Consider the following 25,636-nt stretch of genomic DNA (forward strand, 5'->3'; position numbering starts at 1 on the left):
GCTTCTGCAAACCTAGCCCTGAGAGATGGCGCGGGCCAGGAGAGCTCTGCATCTCGCGTTCTCCGTACATCCAGCAGGAAGATGCAGGGGCGCTCAGGGCCTGTGGTGTCACTGCCTGTCTCGGCAGCCAGTAATAGCAATTATATTTTAATGTATAACTTTTATATATATTTTTTGAAGTAACCTTTTACTTGGCTTTAAAGATGGGGGGATGTTTTTGTTCTTTGTAAGGATTTTGAAATTTCTCTTTGGTTTGGGGTGTATTTCTAGAATGCCCTCTTTCAGGTATGAGTGAGCATGCTGTCCAGATTTTGCCCTGCCTTCTAACCTAAATGTTCTGTTTCCTTCACTGCAAATTATGCTTATTCATTGCAATACAGTCAGTTGGAAAAGAACCCCGACTGCCACGTTCCACGTGTGAAAACCAAACCAACTTTTGTAACTTACCTCAACTTTTTTTTGGTCAAACTCAACCTCTTATAGTTTTCAGATTGATGCCTTAGGGAAGAAAGCGTAAACTAAGACCCACTCTTTTTAAGATGTCTTGTTAAAAAGGCCATTTTTATAAAGAGGAATGCAGTGCGTCCATGCTGCGTCTTCTACCCTGGGTCGTATTGCACCCTGACATATTACAAAAAGCTCCTTTGTTTCTAATACCGTTTATGTTTACATCATGTCCTCCAGGAACGTGGATTACATTTTATGAGTTTGGATAACTTGTTTGAGGACCACACATTATAAGTTTATCTCTCCATCTCTGAGGCCAGATTACAGTCTCCGACAGGCCCAAACTGACCATACCAAAGATCCATCACTCGCCTTATACGCCCGTTTTCTGGAGGGCGGGAACTTTGTCTTTGACATCATCATGTCACTCTTCAGTTAGCATTTGCCACTCTAGGCTCTCGAAAAGAAAACATGGGACAAAGACAAGAATGCTTTGAGTTCTTTTTTTTTCTTTAAGATTGGCACCTGAGCTAACATCTGTCGCCAGTCCTTTTTTTTTTCCCTTCTCCCTAAAGCCCCTCAGTACGTAGTTGTATTTGCTAGTTATAGGTACTTATAGTTGTAGCATGTGGGATGCCGCCTCAGCATGGCCTGATGAGCGGTGCCATGTCCACACTCAAGATCCAAACCAGCGAAACCCTGAGCCGCTGAAGCTGGAGTACGTAAACTTAACCATTTGGCCACGGGGCCGGCCCCTTGGTATTATCTAGGTGTACATTTTTAATAATAAATTACATTTTGGGATATGTTATTTACTTGTGAGCAAATGATGGTATTTAAGTGATCTCAAACTCAAGCCTTGCTAAAAGTTAGACAGACCCTTCAAACACTCTCATAGCATGAATTAAGCCTGTTCAGAGTGGCCCTTCCAAGTTGATTCACTCAGTTCATTCAACCCCCATTTGCCAGTACCATCACTGTACCAGGAATGGTGGCTGATGTGGCCTGCGTATCACGTGTTCTCTAAGGCAGAGCCTCTGGTCCGCTTTGATCCATGTCCTCCAGAATTATCACTGAGTTTGCAAAACTAGGAGCTCTAAAGAATGGGGTTGCTGCTTGTTCTCTCTAATAATGGAAGAATAAGAAATGGAGTTAAGATAGAAAATTTGGCCATTTCGTTTAGGAATGGAAAAATTTCCTTATAGTATTACGTAGTGGAATAAGTGACTGAAGGGATCTGTAAAGTTTTAATGGGCTTCCAGATAATCCCAAGTCTCATTTATCTAGGATGATAATGATTCTGTGAAAATAAAGGACACTAAACTGTGTGATCTCTCATGATCACCCACCTCTGGGAGTCCAAAGTATTATTAGTGTAAAGATAAACTTTACATGCGTGTGTGTATGTAGAAGATGATACTTTTACCTTTGGAATTAAACTAATTTAGTATTTAACTCTTTTGCTGCCAATGCGCACAAAAGACAGCTATAAGCTTAATCCTTAGTATAACCGTTAGGAGTAGGCTTCAAACAAGGAGATTCTCTATTTGCTGGCCGCAAACATACTTTGAGTAGCGAGGACAAGAGCCAAACGTGAAAATGCTGCAGTTCAGTATTTTGGTACCACCATGTGTTATTTTGTTTGCATACCTCCCTATTCAGTGGAACCAGCAGTGACTAACAGTGATAGTCTGGTGTCCACGTACCAAGTGATGAACAGGCATGAATGAGATTAATTGCTACCAGTTATACTTTCCCAAGATGCTGCCTGTTCAGTGGATTTCCTTTGTCATTTCAACATGAGCTCTTTTAAAGCCTTGTGAAAATTTTGCTTGCATTTAAAATTATTTTTAAAAACTTTTGCTGGTATATTCTGGCGAAGAGCATCTTTAAAGTGATTATTTTTATTAACGGGAATTTTTTTTTATTTTTTTACTGCTCTGTTGAAGATCTTCCATGTATGTATGTATGTATGTATGTATTTATATTTTTGGTATCGAGTGTTCTTTATGTTTCTAGCATTTTATTTATTTTATATTGAGGTAACATTGGTTTATAACATTATATAAATTTCAGATGTACCTCATTATATTTCGATTTCTGTGTAGGCTACATCATGTTCACCACCCAAAGACTAATTCAATATATATATTTTAAAAGGCAGTTCATGAAATTACCAAGTTCACGAATTATCATTACTGAATGTTTTATAGGAAGGAAGCAAACATATTTACATAGTTGTTTCCAGAAGATCTGTTTTTGGATTTGAGCTCACACCATCTTGACATATTTCCCTACTCAAATCCTTCTAGGGATGATGTGGGGTATAGATGAGTAAAGCTTTATTCTTCTCAACAAGTTACCACCTAATATAAAACATTTATGCCCAAACATGGCAGAGTGAAGATTTTAGGTTAAGCTCATATTTTAAGCAGCTTTCTAGTTTTTTATGATATACATTGTTTACGATAACCCAAACGCATTTAAATTGAATTTCATATTCAACTTACATAATCTGCTTATCATACAGCAGCTCCTTTCAGTTCAATTCCTTGACTGTCCACTGTGTTCCAAGGCCTGTGTAAAGTGTTGGAGGTGACAAAATACTCAGACATGGTTCTTGTCCTCTTGGAGCTTAGAATTTTTAATCTTTTTTTTTTTTTGAGGAAGATTAGCCCTGGGCTAACATCCTCTGCCAAGCCTCCTCTTTTTCCTGAGGAAGAGTGGCCCTTAGCTAACATCTCCCTCTACTTTATATGTGGGATGCCTACCGCAGCGTGCCTTGATAAGCGGTGCGTAGGTCAGCGCCCAGGATCCAAACCGGCAAACCCTGGGCCATTGAAGCGGAGCACGTGAAGTTACCTGCTGTGCCACCAGGCCAGCCCCTCTTGGAACCTGTAATTTGATGAGAGAGTCAAATGCACGTTCAGAGCAATTTGGTAAAACATGATAATTGCTGTAATATGGTCAGAGCACCGTGAGAGGATGTGGGTCTCTGAGGCTCACCTGAGGATTCAGGAAGCTGGAGAGCCCACCTGAGCTGAGCCTCAGAAAATGAGCAGGAAATTGCCAGTTGAAGAAAAGTACAGAGAGTGTTATCACCAAATCCTGAAGCGGAGGACATCCAGGTATGCGTGCTGTGTCGTGAAGGCCCATTCTTAAGTGCCACACTGTGACGTTGGACACATGCTGTAGGCCGTGGGCAGGTCCGGTTGAAGCATTTTAAGCAGAGAATGGAACAGTCAGATGTGTTTGAGGTCACTGTGGTGGCAGTGTGGACGGTAGGGTTAAAGGCGGGAGAGAGACAGGGCAAGGACAAGGAGATGGGGCTCAGTGAGGAAGCCGTGTCATGATCCAGGGAAAAGCAATGGGCCTAACTAGGGAAGAGGGGAAAAGGAGGGTCTCATCGAATCTTCAGGATGAGAAGTTGATACCTGGTAATTAAATGAATTGGGGCCTGACCGAAGGAGTCTAGGATGACTCCCAGTGTCCAGCTGGAATGACTGTGAAGGTGGTACGTTTTCCTGAATGGGAAAACTTGAAGGAGGAAGGGGACGAACCAGTTACTAACTTGCCACAAGAATGATCTTGGCTTCGTACCTACTATCTCATTTGAATTTCCTGAAGTCATTGTTTAGCTTGGAAATCTTTTACCTCCCAGGCCTCAGAACCTTTTTCCTTGGAGTACTGTATATTCATACGTTGAGCACAGCATTTATAATTATTAATCTCTTTGAAGATATTCTTTTCATGAATATTTTAATGCTCGACTCAGTAGGCCATTTTTCTTCTGAAATATTTCTAATTTGAGGCAAACTGAAATAATTTTCCTATGCTATATGATACGCTCTTTCATTAATGGAGAGTAAATTGTTATTTTTTAAGTGAGTCAGAGTCCTTTTACTGAGCTCAGTCTCGAATTTTCATTCTATAGGAGAATAAGATGTGGATTTCCTACACTCGCCGTCAGTCATCATGATAAGCCTTTGCATGTTAAATATTTCCTAAGTTCTTTTTGCTCTGTGCATAATTATAGGGAAATTACCTTTTGATTGACTAGAACAGACACACGTCACTTACAGAAGTTCTAGAAGAAATAATTCTGCATTTTCTCAGGAATTACTTTTTCGTATATCTGTATATGAATTCTTAAGCTTTAAGATGTTTTAAAATGCAGCTAATTCTAAGATAAGGAGAAATTGTACTATAGCAGTGTATTTTGTCTTTTTTTCCATGTGACATTTAGAGTCAGAGCTAATCAATAAAGCTGATATTACCCACTCTGTCTGCCCTGAAAGAGTTGAAATATAAATAGTAAGCAAAACAAATATTAGTAAACCATTTAATCAACCTTCAGAATTTTGATGGTGGACCATATGCTGCCTGGGTTGATGAGTTCATTTGGGTAAAATGGTCCCCGTGGGGCCAATTAGCGCCACATCGAGAAAGCACGGTTTTCCTGACACATTGGCATCGTCTTTGGCCCTAACTGCTGTTCCACAGACAGGTGCCAGAGCTCACACAGGGACCCACGGAGGAGAGGAAAACCATTTCATGCAAACCCATCACCCTCAGTTCTCCAAAGGTTTTTCTTAGCACACGTAAAGATGAGATTTTATGTTCTCTGTTTAAAATGAAAAGTTTGTTTTTTTAATTAAAACTTTTAATTATTCAGTATACATATACAATTGACAAAAATGCACAAAGAACAGATGAGTAGTCAGTGAAAGGAAATCTTCCCTCCATCTCTGTCTCCCAGCAGCTCAGTTTTTCAGGAGCCAGGTTCTTTTCGCATTGCCGTGTGTATTTTTCCAGGGTTATGCTATGCATATATAAGTATATTCTTTTCAAAATTTTGGTGGCAGCAAACTCTACAGTGTTCTACCCTGTCCTCTTTTTACTTAACAGTGTATCAGTATTTATTGAGATTTCATATTCTTTTTAAAAATTATTTTCATCAGTATTAATTTATTTATGAAAGTGTAAAATGGTACTATTTATGTATTACAAAGCTAACTCGTGAAAACACATTAACATTTTGTTGTCATCCAATATGTTAAAATTGTATATATAACAGGGAGGGGCCCAAATATCAAAATAATATTGAAAAAGAAGACGAAGTTAAAGGACTCACACTTCCAATTTCAAAACTGTTACTACAAAGCTACAGTAATCAAAACAGTGAGTTCCTGGCATAGGGATAGACGTAGAGAACAATGGAATAGAATTGAGTGTCTAGAAACAGACCTACACGTCTGTGGTCAGCTGGTTTTCAACAAGGTGCCAAGACTGTTCCATGGGGAAAAAATAGTCCCTTCAGCAAATGGTGCTAGGATAGCTGGACATCCACACACAAAAGAACAAAGCTGGACTCCTCCTTCACACTATATACAAAAATTAACCGAGACTGGAACAAAGACCTAAATGTGAGAGCTAAACTATAAAACTCTTAGAAGAAAATGCCGAGGTAAGTCTTCCTGTCCTCAGATTTAGCAATAGATTCTTAGACAGATGCCAAAAATGGGAGCAAGAAAAAAAAGAGATACATTGGACTTCATAAAAAATTTTGTGCATCAAAGGACATTATCAAGGAAAGTAAAAAGACGGCCTACAGAATGGGGGGAAATATTTGCAAATCATATATATGATAAGGTTCTAGTATCCAGAATGTATAAAGAAGCCTTACAACTCAGCAACAGAGAGGCAACCTAATTTAAAAACGAGCAAGTAGACATTTCTCTGAAAAAGATATACAGATGACCAACGAGCACATGAAAAGATTCTCAACGTGATTAATCATTAGGGAAATGCAAATCAAACCACAGTGAGATACCACTTAACTCCCACTAGGATGAGTATAATAAAAATAAATAAATAAGTGTTGGTGAGGATGTGGAGAAATCAGAAGCCTAGTACGTTGCTGGTGGGAAAGTAAAATGGTTCAGGCACTGTGGAAAACAGTTCAGCAGTCCCTCAAAAAGTTAGACAGAGAAATACTGTATGACCTAGCATTCCATTCCCAGGTATAGACCCAAAAGAATTGAAAAGAGGTTTTCAAACAAATACTTGTGTGTGAATGTTCATAGCCCCACTATTCACAATAGCCACAAGGTGGAAACAACCCAAATGTCCGTCGATGGAAGAATGGATCCACAAACTGTGGTATATCCAAACAATGGATTATTATTCATCCATAATGGAAAAGGAGTATGATATATGCCGTCACAGGGATGAGCCTTGAAAACATTATGCTGAGTGACATAAGCCAGACCCAAAAGAGCACATATTGTATGATTCCATTATATGAAATATGCAGAATTTGTAAACCCACAGAGACAGAACACAGATTGGTGGCTGCCAGGAGCTGGCTGGAGGGGAGAATGGCAAGTGACTGCTTAGTGCGCACAGGGTTTCCTTTTGGAAAGTGATGAAAACGTTTTGGAACTCGATGGAGGTGGTGGTTGTGCAACTTGGTGGCCACTGAATTGTTCTAACTTTAAAATGATTAATTTTATGTTATGTGAATTTTCACCTCATAAAAAAATTTGTATAATCCACCTGAGCATTTTGATTTTTATTAGTTTTAATATTTAAAGGCTAAAATACACTTTAAGGATGCAGTTAAATCACCTGTGTACAGAATCAGTCACTGAAGCGTCTCCACAAAATCCTGGGCTCCAAAAAACACACCTGAGAAGCACTGAGCTCTTCTGACAGCGTGTGGAAGATGGAAAGCCTGGAACACCTCCCTTGAGTGACAGCTCTCACTCTTACGTCTTTACGTTCTGCCAAAATCTCCATGAAACTTCCCCCCAGCTGCCCCAGTTCTGGCCTCTAGAATCACTGCATCGTCACCCAAATGCCCCCACTTTCCTGAACTGTTCCCCCTGTGGCTGCTTTTCACCCGTCCTCGCTACCTTCTTTGAGTGTTCTCTTGCTCGTCAGTGACTCCATTGGAAGATAAATGTCTTGAAGTCCCCACATTCTTTTTTTAGAGCTGCATAGCTTTCTCATGTGTGGGTAGACCGAACTCATTTATGCAGTGCCCTGTGGATAAACATTAGTCTACTTCCAATCTTTTGCTCTTATGATGCTGCAAGGAAAAATGCCAGGGCACGTGTCATTTCATAAATATCTGTGGGATAACTTCCTAGAAAAGAAACAGTGGGTGGAGGGTTTGCATGTTTGAAATTTTACTAGATATTGAGAGCTTGCCCTCTGGAGAGTTTTGCTCCGTCTCACCTTCCCGTCAGCCGTCTGTGAGAATGCTCTTTGCCACACCATCTCCAACGTGGTGGCTTGGTCTGACATTTTTATCATGTTGATTTGGACAGGTCAAAAATGGTATATCATTTCCATTTTAATTTGCGTTTCTCTTTATTTTGAGAGAAGTTGAACATCCCCACCCCTTTTCTGGAAGCTTTGCAGATTTCTTCTTTATCTTTGGTGTTCTAAAACCACATTGTCATGTTACTGTCGTTTGGTCATCGAATGTGCTGGACTCTTTCAGTCTGAGAACTTATGTACTTTGGTTCTAGAAAATTCATCCCGTATTTCTTTGATTAGTTTTTCCCTTTTGTTTTCTCTCTTACCACTTTCTCTGTAACTCCTATCTTTTCATCTCTTTCTTGGCTTTCTTTGAGGTTTTTGCTTTTAATTTATCTTCCTGCCCCTTTACTTTTTAAGAAACTTTGTAATGGTGGGTGCATGTCATTATACATTTATCAGAACCCATAGAGTGTACAGCACCAAGAGCGAACCCTAATGTGACCTGTGGAATTTGAGTGACTGTGGTGTGTCAGTGTAGGGTCATCAGCTGTAGCAAATGTGCCCTCTGCTGGGGTCGTTGATAGTCGGGGAGAGCTGCCAGGGTGGATGGGAAGGGCAGGGGGCTACATGAGAACTCTCTATACTTTTTGCTCCATTTTGCTGTGAATCTAAAACTGCTCTAAAAGATAAAATATTTAGAAGCCAGAAAAAAAACGGGTAGTCATATTTTTAATTTCCAGCTTACTCATTTTTCTCTGATTTGCTCTTTTCCTAAATGTCCTATTTTTTGTGTCATGCATCTTGAATATCCCTGGGTGTACAAAGTAGAGCCTTCTAAGAGCTCTCTACTGCCCCTGAATTCTGTATCTCGTCTGTGCTATTTTGCGGTGTATCTTAGTCTTGTAGGCTACCGGAGAGGCCACACAAAGCTGACTTAGAGCGGCGGATAAGGAGGGCAGGTCTGTCAACCAATGTACTCTTTAGGTTGAGTGCCAGGGAGCAGCTGTGATGCGGGGGAACCCCTAAATCCAAACAAGTGAAGGCCCTTGTTCCAGGACACCAGTGTTCACAGTAACTGTTCAAGTTCTCTCTCATTTGTTCAGTTTCTGCCAAGAACCTGACTCTGATCTCTTGTGTGGGAAGAGTTGGGTCAATACTTGCCTGATAGGCGTTCTGTTATCCGGATGGAGTCATTCGGAAGGAGGGTATCAGCTGAAGTATAGGACTCTGAACAGTCCACTCATTTTCAGCCTCTCCATCCCATCCTGACCCAACCGTGTTTCCCAGTCTGCAGCCTGGAGGTGCTCTGACAGGCGGTTGGCCCCCCACACTGCAGCTCCATCTGCCCAACTCTGGGCTGTGCTGTCTGTCTGCCTGCCCCCATGTAACTTACTTTTGCTCTAGGAATCTCTCCTCCGTCAGTTTCCCTTCCCATACTCTATATGGTTGTGGATTCATACCTTCATATTCCCTATGAAATGTTAATGGGGTCTCACAAAGAAGAGAATCAGTGTGGCCTGTTCATGCTTTTGATCCAGAATATCTTGTTTCTTCAACCTGTGTTTTCCACTTACATCTTTTCCCCCCTCTAGTCTATCTTCACCTCGTTAATTTACTTATGATAATCATTGATTTGGGCCCCAGGCGGTTAGTGTTGTACCCTTTTTACACCCATAGAGAGTGGTTTGATCAAGTGCTCAGAGGTAATAAGTGGTCAAGCAAATAACCCTCTTGAGTCCTCTGACTTTTCTGTGACTCCGCGCTGTGCTATTTCTCCATATCCATCTGTTCCATCTGTCCAAGTTCTTTGAATCGTTCCTGTATTTGCTCTGAGAGAAGATTTCTTTCACCGCCTAGTTTATTCTCAGCTGAAGTTTATCCTTCAGCCTTGTCAGCCACACTTTAGCAGAATAAAAATTTTATATAGTTTAAGTAGTTGTTGAATAATAGGTTGGGTGTTTCTGGCTTCAGTTCTGATAAATCTGCCCTGGGGAGGTAAATGGTTGCTTCTTGAGGAGAACCTTAGTGACAAATAGTGATGGAATATTTGCCACAGTCGTTCTTGGTTTTGCTTTTGTTGTGTTTCTGTTTTGTTCTGTTTGGGTTTTGGTGCTAAACCAAAAAGGATTGGCGCCAGGATTTGAATTCTCTCAGTATTTAGGTAATCTCTGTAAATTCTAGTGATGACTAATATAGGGAAGTTTTCAAAACAGGTATCTTTAAAAGACATTTGCAATAGTTCTTTACTGACCTGGTCATTTTAGTTGCTAAAATTACATTTCACGAGGTATATGGCAGTTTGGTGGTTAATTTTTCATATTAAAGTGGTGATGGTTGGAAATATTCTGAAATATAGTAAATTATAATTACTTTCATTCAGATACTGAATATGCGAGTAAATATGTAATCACCTCGTTTGTATGGAGTAAGGAAGACTGTCCTGGGGACTTTTTTGACGAGACTTAATGGCAATGATATTTCCATGTCTTTGAGCTTGTTGATAGACATACAGAACTTATTATGGTCACGTAAGGAAACACGTTCTAGACAAGCATAAAGATTCTGTCTTTTCTCTCTTTTTTTTAATAGGAGCAGATGTCTCAAGTCTTAGATGCCATGTTTGAAAAATTGGTCAATGAAGGGGAACATGTCATTGATCAAGGTGACGATGGTGACAACTTTTACGTAATCGATAGGTACGTTTTGCATAATTTTCACTACTGAAATTTAATGCACCTTTTGTGTAAAATCTCAGTGGTTATTGTGACAACTCACAGATTAATATATGAAAGTTGCTCTTGCCGCTTCCTCTTATTACTGTGTAACAGGCGCGGTAACCCTGCAGTGAAGCCGTACTAGACCATGAAAGCAGGCCTAGTGTGTAGAGGATTGGCAGCAGATGTTAGCTCAGGGCTAATCTTCCCCCCCAAAAAAAAACCAAAAAAAAGACACAGTGCGCTTTACGCAGTAACTAGACAGGAGACCTAAAATGTGGTAGGGGAGCAGTGTGCACTGCGTCTTGATTTCTGCCCTTTTGTAAAGCGATGGTGAAGTGTTTATGGGAGGGCCGGTACCCCCAGCCCCTCCCGTTACGTGTGGAACACAGATCATCTTCCAGCCGGATTTATCGCATTACGTTTGCCTCTCTGGGTAGAGTTGTGTTCAACTCAGAGGCCCTGCAGAAAATCACTCCTCGTCTGTCTGCCTGGGCCTTTTTTCTTGCCCTGGGCCCTGCTGGTGGTGTCTCGCGTACATCAGTAGTGCATGCTCTCCGAATCAGGGGTTTCCACGGATGCCTCACTCCGTCCTCCCTAATGCCTTGGTGCCCTGTGGAGCTGTTGCCGAGGCACGGCCCAGGGCGGGGGTGGAGTCTGTGATTTTAGACTAGAACAGAACCAGTTATCCATATGTGAATTGAAATCATGATTTTGTTATGAAACAGCTCAGAAGTTCTCTCAGCTGTTTAACTGTATTTAATTGTAGGGGTGTGTGAGAACCCCAAATACAATACAGGATTAATCGTCCGTAGTAGTTATTTTGGCTACAAAAACCGCCTTACGTTTGTATATAGACCATTCCCTTTTCAGTCAGATCCTGATCACCCACTTGACAGATGAAGACTCTCGCTCAGGCACACAGAAGGGACAGGAGTGGGGTACGGTCACCCAGAGGATCAGTGTGGAGCCGACTTAACAGCCAGGTCTCTTGGCCCCCTCTGGGCTCTCCCGTGGCTCTGCGCTTCTGAGGCCTCACGTTATCAGGGGAGACATCTGTAGGAAAGAGCGGCACACGGGATTTCAGCTGGACTGGTAGCCCATCTGACGTCTCATCAGCACGTTTGTTGTATTTTTTGTCCTATTCAAAGTAGAAATGTAGGAAACAGTTTTAGTGCAGCATTGTAGATAGTGTAAATAGAGGAATTAATCTCTACTTGAAAAATAGTCATGCAACAAATCTTAGAAGGTATCCTTGAAACAGCCATTCTATCCATGAGTTATATTAAAAACCAATTATTCTCTTCCTTAGTCATTAATATCTTTGGTCTATTATCTTATTTTTTGTTTCTATTGTATCTTTGTCATTCATAGTCCTTTTCTAATCTTAAAACAACTCCCTTTTTTCTCTTTGTTAGAATTTAGGCAACAGAATAAAGCCAAATGATTTCTCCTGTCTGCCCTCACAGGTGCTTCAGCAAGCCTTAACCCCATATTCTCTGATGAAATACAATATATGGAAAGACAGTCCTCCACAAGGAGGATGTGGTCCATGTAAATACAGAATCTGCATGATACGTAGTGCAGTGACACGAGACTGAGTCTTATTTGCCTAAAAAACAAACCCCCATTGAAAGACAAGCACAGAAAACCTATGAAAAGACCAGGATCAGATATTTAGTCTGAATTCCTACCACTTTTTACTTTAGACTGAGGTTACTCTAAAGTAAAGGGCCAGTTGATGTAAAGGGCCGGAGAGTGTGGTCTCGGTCGCAACTGCTCGACTCTGCTGCTGGGGTGCACACCAGCTGCAGAGGGTGCAGAAAGAAGCCCGTGTGTTCGTGTTCCGATAAAACTTTCTCTACAAAAGCAGGCGGCCAGTCTGTGGGCCGCAGTGTCATGGCCCCTCCTTTGGGTGGTAAGAGACCCTCGTAAGTACTGCAGAGTAGTGGCTGACCAACTTGTTAGAGCTGTGTTCTTTTAAAAAAATGGTTATTTTTTTCTGATCACAAAAGTAATGTGTGTTCATTTTAGAAACAGAAAACTCTTTAATCACACAGTGACTGTCCCTGGAATCCTTCCCTTTCTTACACTCAGAGGTAACCGCAGGTGGCAGTTTGATTGACATTCCTTCAGGTGGTCGTCTGTGCGTTTGCTGTTTGGTTACAATCTTAGTTACGTTTTTATCATTTATTATCTTGAGTTGTTATCGTTTAGTCTCATTTTCCCAGCAGGCACGTGTGTGTCCGTCCCCTAGTTTAGAGATGCTTGTCAGGCACAGATGGCGTCTCCGGCACCTATCGATGCCCTTTTATTACTTATTGTCATCACAGGGGAAAGGGAGGCTGGAAACGAGATTGTATTGCACAGGCCTCTTGTCTGAAATAATGTTTTACTGTAATGAGATTTTGCGTGAATTTCTTTTGTCTCTTGTTTTTCATGTGTGCAACAGGGGAACGTTTGATATTTACGTAAAATGCGATGGTGTTGGAAGGTGCGTCGGTAACTACGACAATCGTGGGAGCTTCGGCGAACTGGCCTTAATGTACAACACGCCCAGAGCGGCTACAATCACTGCCACGTCCCCTGGTGCTCTGTGGGGTTTGGTGAGTGAAGTATTTGTTGGACCTGAATGTTATTTGTCAAAAGAGCTGTGACAAAAGCCAGGTAGATAGAGAGTATTTGGGCAGATTGATTTGGGATCCCTGGTCGTCAGGGAAGTTATTAAGTCGCTGCTGGATGCTGAACTGTTGGGCACTGAGACCGCGCTGGGTTCAGTCTTTGTGTTCTTTTCCTCAGTCAAGTCAGGATCCTAGGTCCTCCTGGCCCTGGGAAAGACACGCAGATCCAAAGTGCTCCTCTGTTACTCCCTCTTAAAAAAACAGCCAGCCACACAAAACAAACACACCTTCAGTGTTATTTTCTCAGATAGCTTTCTGAGGTGAGTATCATCATCTGTGGTTCCCAAAGTGTTGCCCCTTGACCACCAGCATCTGTATTACCTGAGAACTTGCTAGAAATGCAGATTCTGGAGCCCCACTCACTGATCTGAGCCCGCTCAATCGGAAACTCTGGAGAAGGGGCCCGGCGATGTGTATCGGAGCGAGCCTGGCTCGTGATTGGGATGCACGCAAGGGTGTGAGCGACCACGGTGGACGGCGGACAGGTCCTCTCATGTGGCAGACGGGGACTGGGAACAGCTTTGCCGTGGAAGCAGCCACATGGAGAACAAGCACTCCAGGCCCCTGCTGGTCACCTGGCCGCGCATCGGAATTACGTGGGGTGTTTCAAGAAAAATCCTCCTGCCTAGGACAGATTGAAGCAGAATCTCTCGGGGCGGGACCTGGGCTTTTAAAATAAATTTCTTACTGTGGTCTTTCTACAAGACTGAAAGTCTCGGAGGTGACACCAGGATGCAGCGGCAGGCACTGGCACAGCTGGCCCTCTAAAGAGTGTTGAAGGTGGCACGCTGCTCAGACTGCCGTGCTTGCGGGTCACCGTGACGAGGCAGCGGGTCCAGGGTGAGGCCCGTGAGCCAGCATTTCTCATAAGCTCCCGGGAGACCCCGGCGCTGTGGGTGCTCAGAACACGCCTTCAGCACGGATTTAGTGGAATGTTTACGATATTTGTATTTTCTTGTCAAATTGTGGAAGACAGCCGCCTATGGTTTTGTCATGCGTTTTCCAGGTTGTTTCTCTCAAATCCTTTTGTGGAAGCAGGAGAGGTTGAGATCCTTCGAAGCATGTTCAAAGTCTCATTGCCGAGGACTGCAGTGTTACAGAAGTTACACGTTCTTCAGTCCTGACTCGGGATCTGATGAAGTGGATTCAGCTGGGAAAATATCTGTTCATCAGAGAAACGAGATATACTGTACATTACCTCTTGTTAGAGCCAGGCAGTGACTGTTTACTTATTAAAAATGGGACGAGTTACTTTTTAAGTTGTAGAAGGAAAACTGGAATTGCTTCAGGTGGAAGAGACCTCCTCATCTGAAGTGTTTTAAGGACTAGCAGAGATTTGAACACCCAAAGCCAGCAAAGGAAAAACTCCAAACCAGAGCAGACTTGGGCCGTAGAAGTGTGTGCCTGTCCTCAGAGTGGCAGGGGAACCTGAGGTCTGCTGTGACCTGTTCCATTAAGGAAGCTATCATTTGAAAATTCAAACCCCTCCCAGTGGGGTTGCCAGCCAGGGTCAGACTGTCACGTGGAAGGAAGCCACCTCCTTGCACGTCCTCGGTACAAGATCACATATTTTGCAGGCGGGCCCCTTTAGAATACTGATAGTTTTCAGCCCTGGGAGAAACCTTATTGAGGTATCAAGTCCCAGCATTTCCCCGTGTGCTCAATACTTAAGCTCTCAAGGAGGATTAAGCATTTTCAGAGATCTGTACTAATCTATACATGTTATTAAACTTTATAATAAAGTGGGCAGTTTGTGAGGATCACCTTGGGGTATGTGCATAAGTCAATGGCTTTTTAAAAAACTTTTTAAAACACTTAGAATTAACAATCAGTTAATACTTCAAATCTGCTTTTTAAGACCAACTCACCTAACTAGCCCCTTTTCAGAGAAAGTCGACTGGAAAAGATATTTTTCTTTCAAGGCCAACAGATTGGAGCTCTGCCATATACGTGCTGGTGTAAAGATAAGGAAATCCCAAGAGAAGAGTCCATTGTAGTGTAGCCTGACTTTGTAAATGCCGCTCGGCCGCTGGGAGCCTCAGAGGATTAACTCATCTGCACAGCCGTGCTGATGGTTCAGAGAGGCGATTACTGCAAGGACCAGGATGAAGACATTGGAAATGGCGCTTTCTGGACTTGATTTGCATGTCACAGTGGGTGTGAAGAGCTGGGCCATTACTAGGAAATTCTTCCTGAGACGTATAGCTCATTGTAGTTAATTTCTTTTTTCCTTCTCATTTTATTTTATTTTGTCCTGTGCTCCCGGTATCTCTCTCTCCCCCTCCTCCTCTCCCCCCCGTTGTTAATTTCTAAATCACTAAACTATTTCTAGTTTTCTCTGTTTTGCAATAAACTCTGTCCGTAAAATGGTGTTGCAGCTGGTTCTCAAATCTGATTATGTATCAGGATCACTTGGGGAGCTTTTATGAAATAGAGATTATTGAGCCCTGCATACAGAGATTTGGAGTTATTAAAGTCTGGGATCTCAGAAACCTTTGGGTTTTTTTTTTTTTTTTTTTTAACACTATAGCTGATTCTGATGCAGAGGCAGGCTTGGAAATTATTTCAATATTTTTATTAATTGTGAAATTTTCTCTTCTAAAAAAAAAATTAAGAATACAAGTCCAAATTACCACCCTTATAAACTGTAGTAAACTAAATTAGAGAACAGGATGTTTAATTTGCTAGAGACTTGCATCCACACTGGCATTTTTCTTAGTTGTAGCAGTTCATTTAAATTCAGCCTTAATATGTTGGCACAGTAATTTATTAATTAAATAACATCTTTTATTTTATATTAAAATTATATAATTCTTAATGTTATTAACAATTTTATTTTGTGTTAAATTATTTTTATTTTATATTAAAATTATATAATTGTTTATCAATGTATGCCAAACTAACATAATTCTGAGGGCTTTTAATTTAGAACTAAAAGTTTTTGCAGGAATTTTTTGAAAATAAAATTTATAGGAAAACCATTTTTTGAGCTATCTTTAAAGATTGCCCTGGTTTCTTAATTAAGTTCCTCATCTTTGAGATTAAGTAGTATAAACATAGGAACATTTTAAAACTATGAGCATGATAAACACTGGAATTAAACCCTACTCAAGAAAGTTGTAATTTCTCTGTGCCTTCACATTTTTAAAAAAGAAAACTAACATAATATGGGTGTGGCAAAGAAGCTAGAGTAAATAATTTTTCAAGATCTCTTACATTATAATTTCTTTATGACTAAAAAACATTTTCTAATAGTGTTTTTCATGTACTTTTTACTGCAGTCCACTTTAAGAAACACACAGAGACATCATAACCACTGCATGTGTGTGTGTGTCTTTGTGTGTAACTGAAGTAAATATTGAGCAAGACAACACTTTGCTCTAAGGGATATACTCTGAGATTTTCTGTTCTACTTTATTTCTTATAAAAATGCTGTCATGTCCCACCAAGTTGATTGCGTAACACTCTAGGGCTGTCACGCACAGTAGAAGAATTCAGTGCTAGCCCAGACTCACGGAAACAGATTGGCGTGGTGGTTGGCTGGGGGTGGGGAAAGGGCACGATGTCAAAGGGCACAAACTTCCAGTTATAAGATGAATAAATTCTGGGGATCTAAATATATACCAAAAGTTGCTAAGAGGCTAGATCTTAAATGTTCTCACCATAAAAAAGAAATAGTAATTATGTGACAGGATACAACTATTAAATAACCCTACTGGGGTAATCATTTTGCAAATATGTGTGTCAAATCAACATGTTATACACTTTAAACTTAGACACTATTATAGGTCACTTCTCTCTCAAAAAAGCTGGGGAAAAAAAAGAACTATACGCCAGTATCCATTTTTTTTAAATGGTTCAAGAGCGCCACCCTGTGGGTATAGCTAAATTATATGTTTGTCAGATTTCCTTCTGAATTAAAGTGAACTGATGCTTCCTTTAAAAAAGTGAAGGTAACATTTTATATGATTTTATGTTTTATGCTTGAAGAAACAAAAATCTGAAAGGAGTTGCATTAAAAGTATAATAATATTAATCTTTTATTTCTAAATCTTTCATTATTGTTTGTTCCATTTAGGGAATAAAATGAAACTCTCTCTTCAGACTTTTTTCCCCCATAAAAATCTACCTTTTAACTGTCCTTGTATTTGATATCCTGATTTTAGGACAGAGTAACCTTCAGGAGAATAATTGTGAAAAATAACGCCAAAAAGAGAAAAATGTATGAAAGCTTCATTGAGTCGCTGCCGTTCCTTAAATCTTTGGAGGTCAGTCTCTGTTTATGCTTTCATTTTGCTTTGCTTTAGAAGCGTCTGTTTTGTTAGGAATATTTAGTTGTATGGAAAAGCTTCTTGGTGTAAAAATCTATCCATATTTTCATTTGAAAAGATTAAATTGTGGCGTTTGTATAACTAAGTATTTGTTTTACTACCTGTCATTATACCAGAATCTGTAGCACATTTATATGTGGTCTTTTAAAAGCAGACTTAGAACAATCATGTAGATACAGGTGGTAGCCACACCAGTTAGACCTTTACAGGAGAGGTTATCTAAATAGAAAATGTCCTCACCAGCCTCTCCTTTTCACTCATCTTTGCTCTTTATTCCTCTTCTCCTTTCCTCTTAAAATTGGCCTTCCCTTTTTTTCAGGCTACACATATTCACTTGGGGAACTTGTCAGGTCCCCTAGCCTTAAACACCTACCGTCTCTGTGCTGATGGGTCTGAAAATTGCCATAACCAGGCCAGGCCCCTCCCTTGAATGCCAGACTCATTTATCCGCCTGCGTATTTAACATCGCCTCTCGGATGTCTAACAGACATCTCGAATCTACTCCACCCCTTCTTCCCCTCCTTAGTGGATGGCAGTGCCTTCCTTCTACCACCATGGCCGGAAACCTGGGGGTCAGTTCTGACTCATCTGCTGAAATCTCTCTTTGTTGGATTGTCAGTTTATGCCTGGTAGAAACTTTGGCCACATTACAGATGCATATTAGGCAGCTCATCTTCTCTAACAGCATATCTCTTTAAATAAAAATAGATCAGGGCTTGTAAATCCAAATGCCTTCTGAGCTAGGCAAGTAACATAAAGAAGGAACCAAGCCAGGAAGGGACTTGAGTAAACTGGAGAACATGTGCCCCATGTAAAAAACCAGCTGCTGTGCCACCATAGTGTGTCGTTGCCGTGTGGAAATAGGGCCTGTGTGTTGCTCAGTTTCCTGATTTTTTAAGAGAAGCTGGAAATTCGAATTTTTGTGAGAAATTTGTTTATTTTACAATGCTGGTAATTAATATAAGACACACACTGCTCAGTTTATTTGGCCTAGAGGCTACCAATTTTTAACCTCTGAAATAGACAAGATTACTCCATTAGTCTGTTTCTGTTTAATATTGTCTTTTTTTCTTTGTAGGTTTCTGAACGCCTGAAAGTGGTGGATGTGATCGGCACCAAAGTCTACAGCGACGGAGAGCAAATCATTGCTCAGGTATAATGCTTTTTTACGTAATTCAGTTTCGGGTTATATTCCAAAAAGTTCTTATACATTGTAAATCTTGACCAGGTGTTCTTATGTGTCTGTAATTAGTCTGTAGTGATGGATTAAATGAATATTACATCCATCAAATGACCTGTTACAAATGGTTTAATTTACAGCCATTGAGCTATTTGAATATTTTTATTTACATCATTAGCTCCTGATGAATATGTATTAAATCATCAAATGGCTTTCTGCATAATTTTACATTTGGACATGACATGAAATTCACATATATGTAAAGAAGAAGATGTCATTTATAAGAGGAAAAAAGAGCGAGTGTCCATGAGATTCGTGAGGACTCGCAGGGTGCGGTGGAAGATACTGGAGAGTTCTGAGTCATCACTTCATGATGAGGCTCCTCCCTGATAAATTAACCAAGGAGGGAACACACTGCTCACAGACCATCCTGGCCTGCAGGCATCAGTGGGGCTAAGGGGCTGTTCAACCTTTATTCCTTTGCTAAGATCCCAGTTGGAACCAGTAGTGTCACATACCTTGCTTAGAGTAGGGCTGCCAAGAAGTAGGATTTATGAAGATAGTTGAAGTTCACAGGTAAAGCATGCAGATGATAGCACCTGATTTCCTAGGTACAATTTTTGAAGAACAGATTTGCAATAGATTCTGTAATTTTTGTACCATGACATTAAACTGGATTGTGCTCTTTCTCTAAAATATTCTCTCTTCTTTTGATCTCTGTAGAACAAGATTCAAAGTGTGTGAGACTGAGGAAAGAGTAATTGTTTTAGAAGGCAAAGAAACAAGTAAATCAGTCTCTCCACACGCACACGCACACATGCACACACACACACGCACATGCACAGATTAGAGCAGTCAGGGATTGCGAAGTGGAGTCAAATTAGAGAACAGAGCTGAGGTTCTGCCAAATAAATTGATAAATGACAAAGTATAGAGCACTCTTGGAATGATTTCTTTTAGCCTTTTCTTTTGAAATAATTATAGATTCACAGGAAGTTGCAAAAACAGTACTGAGAGGTCCCAGGCACCCTTCCTCCCGTTTCTCCCCGTGCATCTGGCACCACTGTAACATCACATCAAGACTAGGACACTGACACCGACACAGTCCACAGACTCCATCCAGGTTTCACATGCACTTAGAACATGTTTTGAAAACAAACAAAACGACACAGTAGTTGATAGACCTATTATGATTCAAAACATTTGAAAATTTAACATGAAGCTCTTATGAAAACCTCATATAAAGATAAAGGAAAGAAGATATGTATATTATACTTAGGGTTTATCAAAGATATTTTGAGGTATTAGTTGTCTTTTAAGCATTTATAAACATACATGTCAGCACTATATTATATAAACCTAGGCTCCACATTTATTTTTGTCATGTAATCTGATACTGTATTTCTTGAGTTGTCCTAAAGAGTTGTGAAATACCTAGGTTTCTCCAGAACCACTTTGAGAGGCTCAGAAAAGCCAGTATTTGTTTTCTTTCGTATTATACTCTTTAATTCAGAAGGCATCGTTGGAAATGAAGACAGCGTTCATTCAAAAACAAAGCCAAGAAAAAAAAACGGGTCTGTAGTTAGAATGGCAGCACTTTTCTTTGGGAAGTCGTTCAGGGCCTTGCGGTGGAGTGTCAGGAAACTGGCATCTTGGAGTTGGGTCCCTAGCTAAGGGCAGTGAAAGCCGCAGGCCCACATCTCCCGTTTCCCAGTAACTCTGGGTGCTTTCTGCTCTTTGGGAGTCAATAGGCTCCCTCACGTCCCCAGGCCAATGTATTAGGATGACACAGGGTGGACAGGATCGGCAGACGTGTGCCTGCTGACTGCGGAGACGCTGCTGGGAAATGGTGCCGCTATCCAGGCTGAAGTTGGGGTCAAATTCTCACCCCCATGTTACTTGCCATATTTTCTTGGCTAGTTTTAGCAGAGATGCTATAGTAGAGAGTATTTTATTTCAAATAATTTTACAAGTGAAATCGTTACTATATAATTGTCGATCGTAACCTCTCATTTTAGAAAGGTAGTTTGTTCCTCGAGGCCTCACTTTTCAGGCAAATCGTGTGAACACTGGGGTCAGATTGATTTCAGGGGTTTGATGGGGAACAGGAGTGCCGTCAGCTGCATCTGCATTTTCACCCTCTGTTTTTGTTTTATTCTCACAGGGAGATTTGGCTGATTCTTTTTTCATCGTAGAATCTGGAGAAGTGAAAATCACTATGAAAAGGAAGGTAAGCGTTCGTTAAGTCTAAAAGTCCACATAAAATTAGAAAGGAACATAACAGATTTTCCTTTTGAAGTTTAGACTAAGGTTAACTTTCATTTTTCATACGCTGGGTAAGAGTTAATGCTTTTATCTACCTTGCCAGGGTAAATCAGAAGCAGAAGAGAATGGCGCAGTCGAAATCGCTCGGTGTTCCCGGGGACAGTACTTCGGAGAGCTGGCCCTGGTGACTAACAAACCTCGAGCCGCTTCCGCTCACGCCATTGGGACCGTCAAATGTTTAGGTAGGACTCATAGCGGTGGGCGTGCTGCTCCTGGTTGAAATTACGTCTGCACTTCATATATTCACGTTGTACGCGTTATTTTATTGGGTTCACACGTCTTATGGTCCCCACAACATATAACAAGGTTAGGATTCATGGCATTATAAAATCAATTTGCGGAAGCCATTTTTTTTCTTTAACAATCTTTACGTACATACATATCGTGTTCTTTTTTTTTTATAGGCATGAAATAGCATCTTATTTTAGGAGTTAAAATGAGAATTCCAAGTACCAGGTTTATATCTAATCTTTCAAAACAACATGCACTGTGTTCCTCAAAAAAGAAGGCTCAGACGACATTTTTATAAAGTACGCTAAGCTGTGCAGGGAGAGTCGGAATGTCTGTGGGAGTACTCACTCCTCCTGGTCCTCGGAAGCAAAGGTTCAGGTCTGTCAGAGCACAGGGAAATTTTCTTTGTGGTTCCACTGTTTATTACTTTCTTATACTACATAGCAGCCTGACAGAAATGCCATCTTCGGCTGGAAGACCTCTCTCTATATATGAGACTTTATATACGAGAAATAGCTTCCTTAATAATGAGAAACGTAATTCAGGAGGTGTGAATATTGATGACATTTTCTTTAAGAAAATTGATTCAAGGGGCTAGCCTTGTGGTGTGGTGGTTGGGTTTGTGTGCTCCACTTTGGCGGCCTGGGGTTTGCCAGTTTGGATCCAGGGCGCGGACCTAGGACCACTCATCAAGCCATGCTGTGGTGGCATCCCACATACAAAACAGAGGAAGATTGGCATAGATGTTAGCTCAGCTGCAATCTTCCTCACCAAAAAAAAAAGAAAGAAAGAAAATTGAGGGGCTGGCACAGTGCTTAAGTTTGCACACTCTGCTTCAGCGGCCTGGAGTTAGCCAGTTTGGATCCCAGGCACGGACCTATGCATGTTCATCAAGCCATGCTGTGGCAGGCATCCCACATATAAAGTAGAGGAAGATGGGCACAGAGGTTAGCTCAGGGCCAATCTTCCTCAGCAAAAAAGAGGAGGATTGGTGGCAGATGTTAGCTCAGGGCTAATCTTCCAAAAAAAAAAAAAAATTGATTCAACAGTAATTAGCCACTCTGTGCTCCTCATCCACAGTTCAGTAGAATAAACTTAGCTTCAGTGTTCTTAAGATTTGCAAGTATCCTCAGAATTAACTTCTTACAGAAGTCACTTTTTAAAAGGTTTTAAGTAAGTATAATATTAATCAAGTGTTATGCTTGGATGAAAGAGAACACAATTAGAAACTGACAGGTAATTTCCCTGAGTGGAGATATTAGACAGTAAGAGTAAAGGTGGTGTGAGGGAAGTCCTGTTAATTTCTTGCTAGAATAAATTATTCTATTCACATTAAAGGAAATTTGAGAAATACAGAAAAGGCAGGAAAAACCAGGAGTCACCTGTACCACCACCAGCCAGTGACTTCCACATCCTAGTGTAATGTCTTCTTGTCTTTTTTTATTTGCATGAGTTTCCTGTTTTTAATTTTGTAAACTGCTTTTTCCATTCATTATAGCAGAGCCATTTTCATTCATTTTATTACATCAAATTGTAATATTCTATTAGTTATCTATGCACATTATACATGATTAATCATTCCCACTGGTAAATATTTTGAAGGTTCTGGCTTCATTTTGGGGGTGAGCAGCTTCCTGGTGTGTGTGGGTCTAGACTGCTTTTCCATATATAGGATTTTTCCTTAGAAATGGTCTCAGAAGCTGGTTTTCTCTTTCTGGCTTTTGGTATATATTGGCAGATCACTTTTATTTGTACCAGTTTGCATGCTACCAGCAGTGCAAGAATGTCCACGCACTCAATTCTTGTAAACATTGCCTTTTTACCTTTGTGAATTTGAAAGCCAAAACCCCCGGTATTTTAATATGTATTTCTTTGGTAGAGAGTGTGAACATATCTTCCATGTGTATATTATAAATTTACTTTAAAAAATGCATGAGACAGGCAAGCAAAGTGACATATGGCACAAACTCATGGAAATGGACAGAGCACAATCTGGGTTGCCATTTTGAGTTGACTAGACAATAGTATGAAAGAATAAAAATGTAACAGGTCCCACTGGGTCTTCACAACATGGCCTTGTAAACCCCGACGAGGGAAAACAGGGTAGAAAACACTGTCTTGCCTTAAGGAGTTTCTGTTACTAAGGTGGTGACATCAAAACCGATGTAATTTTTTAAACTCCAAGGCCTTGCCATGACAGTCGCTCCTTCTCTTCCCAGCGCGGATGGGGAACCTCCCGCCAGCCTCGTGGTGCACATCGTGTTGCCGAGGGTGCCCGGCTGCTTCCTTTGTGAAGTGGAACATTTTCCCTTTTATGCCTTTCTCTTGTGTGTTATAATATTGATCTAAAAACACCGTTGCGTTGTGGACATATATGCAGAATGGGTATCACAGACGACTTAGAAATTCTGCAGATTTACAGAGACGGTGATTGATTTGTCTTTATTCTCCTCTTTGCTCAGCCATGGATGTGCAGGCATTTGAAAGGCTTTTGGGACCTTGCATGGAAATTATGAAGAGGAACATTGCCACCTATGAAGAACAGTTGGTGGCCCTGTTTGGAACCAACATGGATATCGTGGAACCCACTGCATGAGGCAAAAGTGTGGAGCAAGAAGGCCTGTAGTGACCAAGCAGGCAGTAGTGGTTAGCCCACTGACAATGTGTTTGTGTAGATGCCAAGCATTTTCTGTGACTCCAGGTTTTTCCTTTTTCTACATTGACAATGTATCTGTAAACAGAGTAGTGATTTAATAGTCAATAGGCTTTAACATCACTTTCTAAAGAGTAGATCATAAAAATATCGACAAACTGATAAAAGGACTTTCTACTCCACAGAATTATGATTTGACTGAAAAAGTTTATTCAAATGATTGTAATATATGGAAAGTATCAGTGTTTAAGAAGATAATTCAAGGGTGTTCTCATAGGTGGTGTGTGTTCATTTTGACTTTCTCCGACTGCTGTGTTAGTGATATGCCCGCGTAAGAGGGATCCTGGCAGTGAATCATGCTGTACAGCATGGCCTCATACTCTTTTTACAACTCACTATAGCTAGTAAGTACAATTTTAATCATTTTTGTTTTAAAGTTCTTCTGGCTTGATAAGTTATGTGCTGGCCTTGGCCTATTGGTGAAATGGTATAAAACATCATATGCAATTTAAAGACCTTTTATATTTTTGCAATAAAGTACATTTTGACTTCTTTGGCATATGTCAGTAACCTACATATTCCAGTGGTTTTAAGGACAGGCAATTTAGTCATTAGGATAATAGGGAAGGAGAAATCTTTTTTAGATGAGAGATCATTAACACATTTTCCTCGTAAAGAATATTTCTCTGCTTCCTTTTTTCATTTTGCAATTCTCTGTTTTCTTTATCTTTAAAAATTAGTTTGACATGTAATGTCACAAAGTTTTTTTAAAAAGCTATTTAAACTTATCTGTCTTCTAAAAGCCCGAGATCTTACATATACTGAAAAAGAAAAAAAAAAACCCTCCTATGCCAGAACTGTTTTGGGGTCCTTGTCACCGTGCCCACAGGATGTTTCTTTGTCCTTCACTAGGCGGACACAGTACAATCCTTTGCAGACACCTGCTCCCGTGGTTTCCCTGAAGGCCGTAGAGAGAAGTTTTTATCAGCAAAACCATATGTAGAGATAAAAGGGGTTTCCGTCCATTCCAGGTGTCCCATTAGGCCTTGCCGTTTGCTTTCATGTAGATTCATAGGTAAAAGGGCAGAAGGAACTCAGACTGAATAGATTTTCATTGCTAACTGCTCTGCTCATTATTCTGCTCCATAAGGTGAATTTAATTATATTCAGCCAAAGCAATATACTCTTATGTGATTTCTAGGCCTCCAATGACCCCAGTGTCCAGAGAGATTAATTGTAACCAGTTCATTTTTAAATGCGCAATTTCATTTTGGGAAACTTGTTTCATAGAAATAAATATACATGGGTAAAATTATTCTGTGGCTAGGGTGGTCTTGTTCGAGAATGTTTATGGTCTTACTTGTAGAATGAAAACGTGGTTAAAATATGTTAATCAGATAATGTATATATAAGAAGTTAAAGTATGTAAAGTATAATAACTTCAGCCACATTTTAGAACACTGTTTAACAATTTTGCAAACTTTCTGGTAGGAAGAGAGCTGACTACATGAAGATGACTTCTTTTCTATTTCAGATTTTATTTTAAAAGCAGTGTCTGTTAAACAAGAAAAAAACACATCAAACCCCAAATTCCTGGTTCGTCATTCTGAATTCTTAACTTGATTCACTTTTTCCAGTTACGTATTTTGTTGCATAAACTGATTGTTAACTCTTCATGGAATAGCAAACGAATTCCTCTCAAATAAAGAACTCTGACCAAGGCTGTACATGCCAGTTACAGTATTTTCAGTATTGTTGGTTATATTTAAATTTTCCTTATAATAAAGCACACTTTTATAATAAAA

The 25,636-nt window shown here is 40.4% G+C and overlaps 1 protein-coding gene across 1 annotated transcript in view; it reads left to right on the plus strand.

The window, feature by feature from the left end:
* The window catches only part of PRKAR2B (protein kinase cAMP-dependent type II regulatory subunit beta), a 109,007-nt gene extending 83,371 nt beyond the window's left edge, over nucleotides 1-25,636 (plus strand). The window contains exons 5-11 of the mRNA XM_023638892.2: nucleotides 10,306-10,412; nucleotides 12,883-13,036; nucleotides 17,278-17,379; nucleotides 18,521-18,595; nucleotides 20,787-20,852; nucleotides 20,991-21,129; nucleotides 23,641-25,636. Coding sequence (XP_023494660.1) covers nucleotides 10,306-10,412; nucleotides 12,883-13,036; nucleotides 17,278-17,379; nucleotides 18,521-18,595; nucleotides 20,787-20,852; nucleotides 20,991-21,129; nucleotides 23,641-23,774 — 777 coding nt within the window. The 3' untranslated portion in view covers nucleotides 23,775-25,636. The remainder of the gene's footprint in view (nucleotides 1-10,305; nucleotides 10,413-12,882; nucleotides 13,037-17,277; nucleotides 17,380-18,520; nucleotides 18,596-20,786; nucleotides 20,853-20,990; nucleotides 21,130-23,640) is intronic.

This window comes from Equus caballus, chromosome 4 (assembly GCF_041296265.1).
Source record: "Equus caballus isolate H_3958 breed thoroughbred chromosome 4, TB-T2T, whole genome shotgun sequence".
Classification (NCBI taxonomy): Eukaryota; Metazoa; Chordata; class Mammalia; order Perissodactyla; family Equidae; genus Equus; species Equus caballus.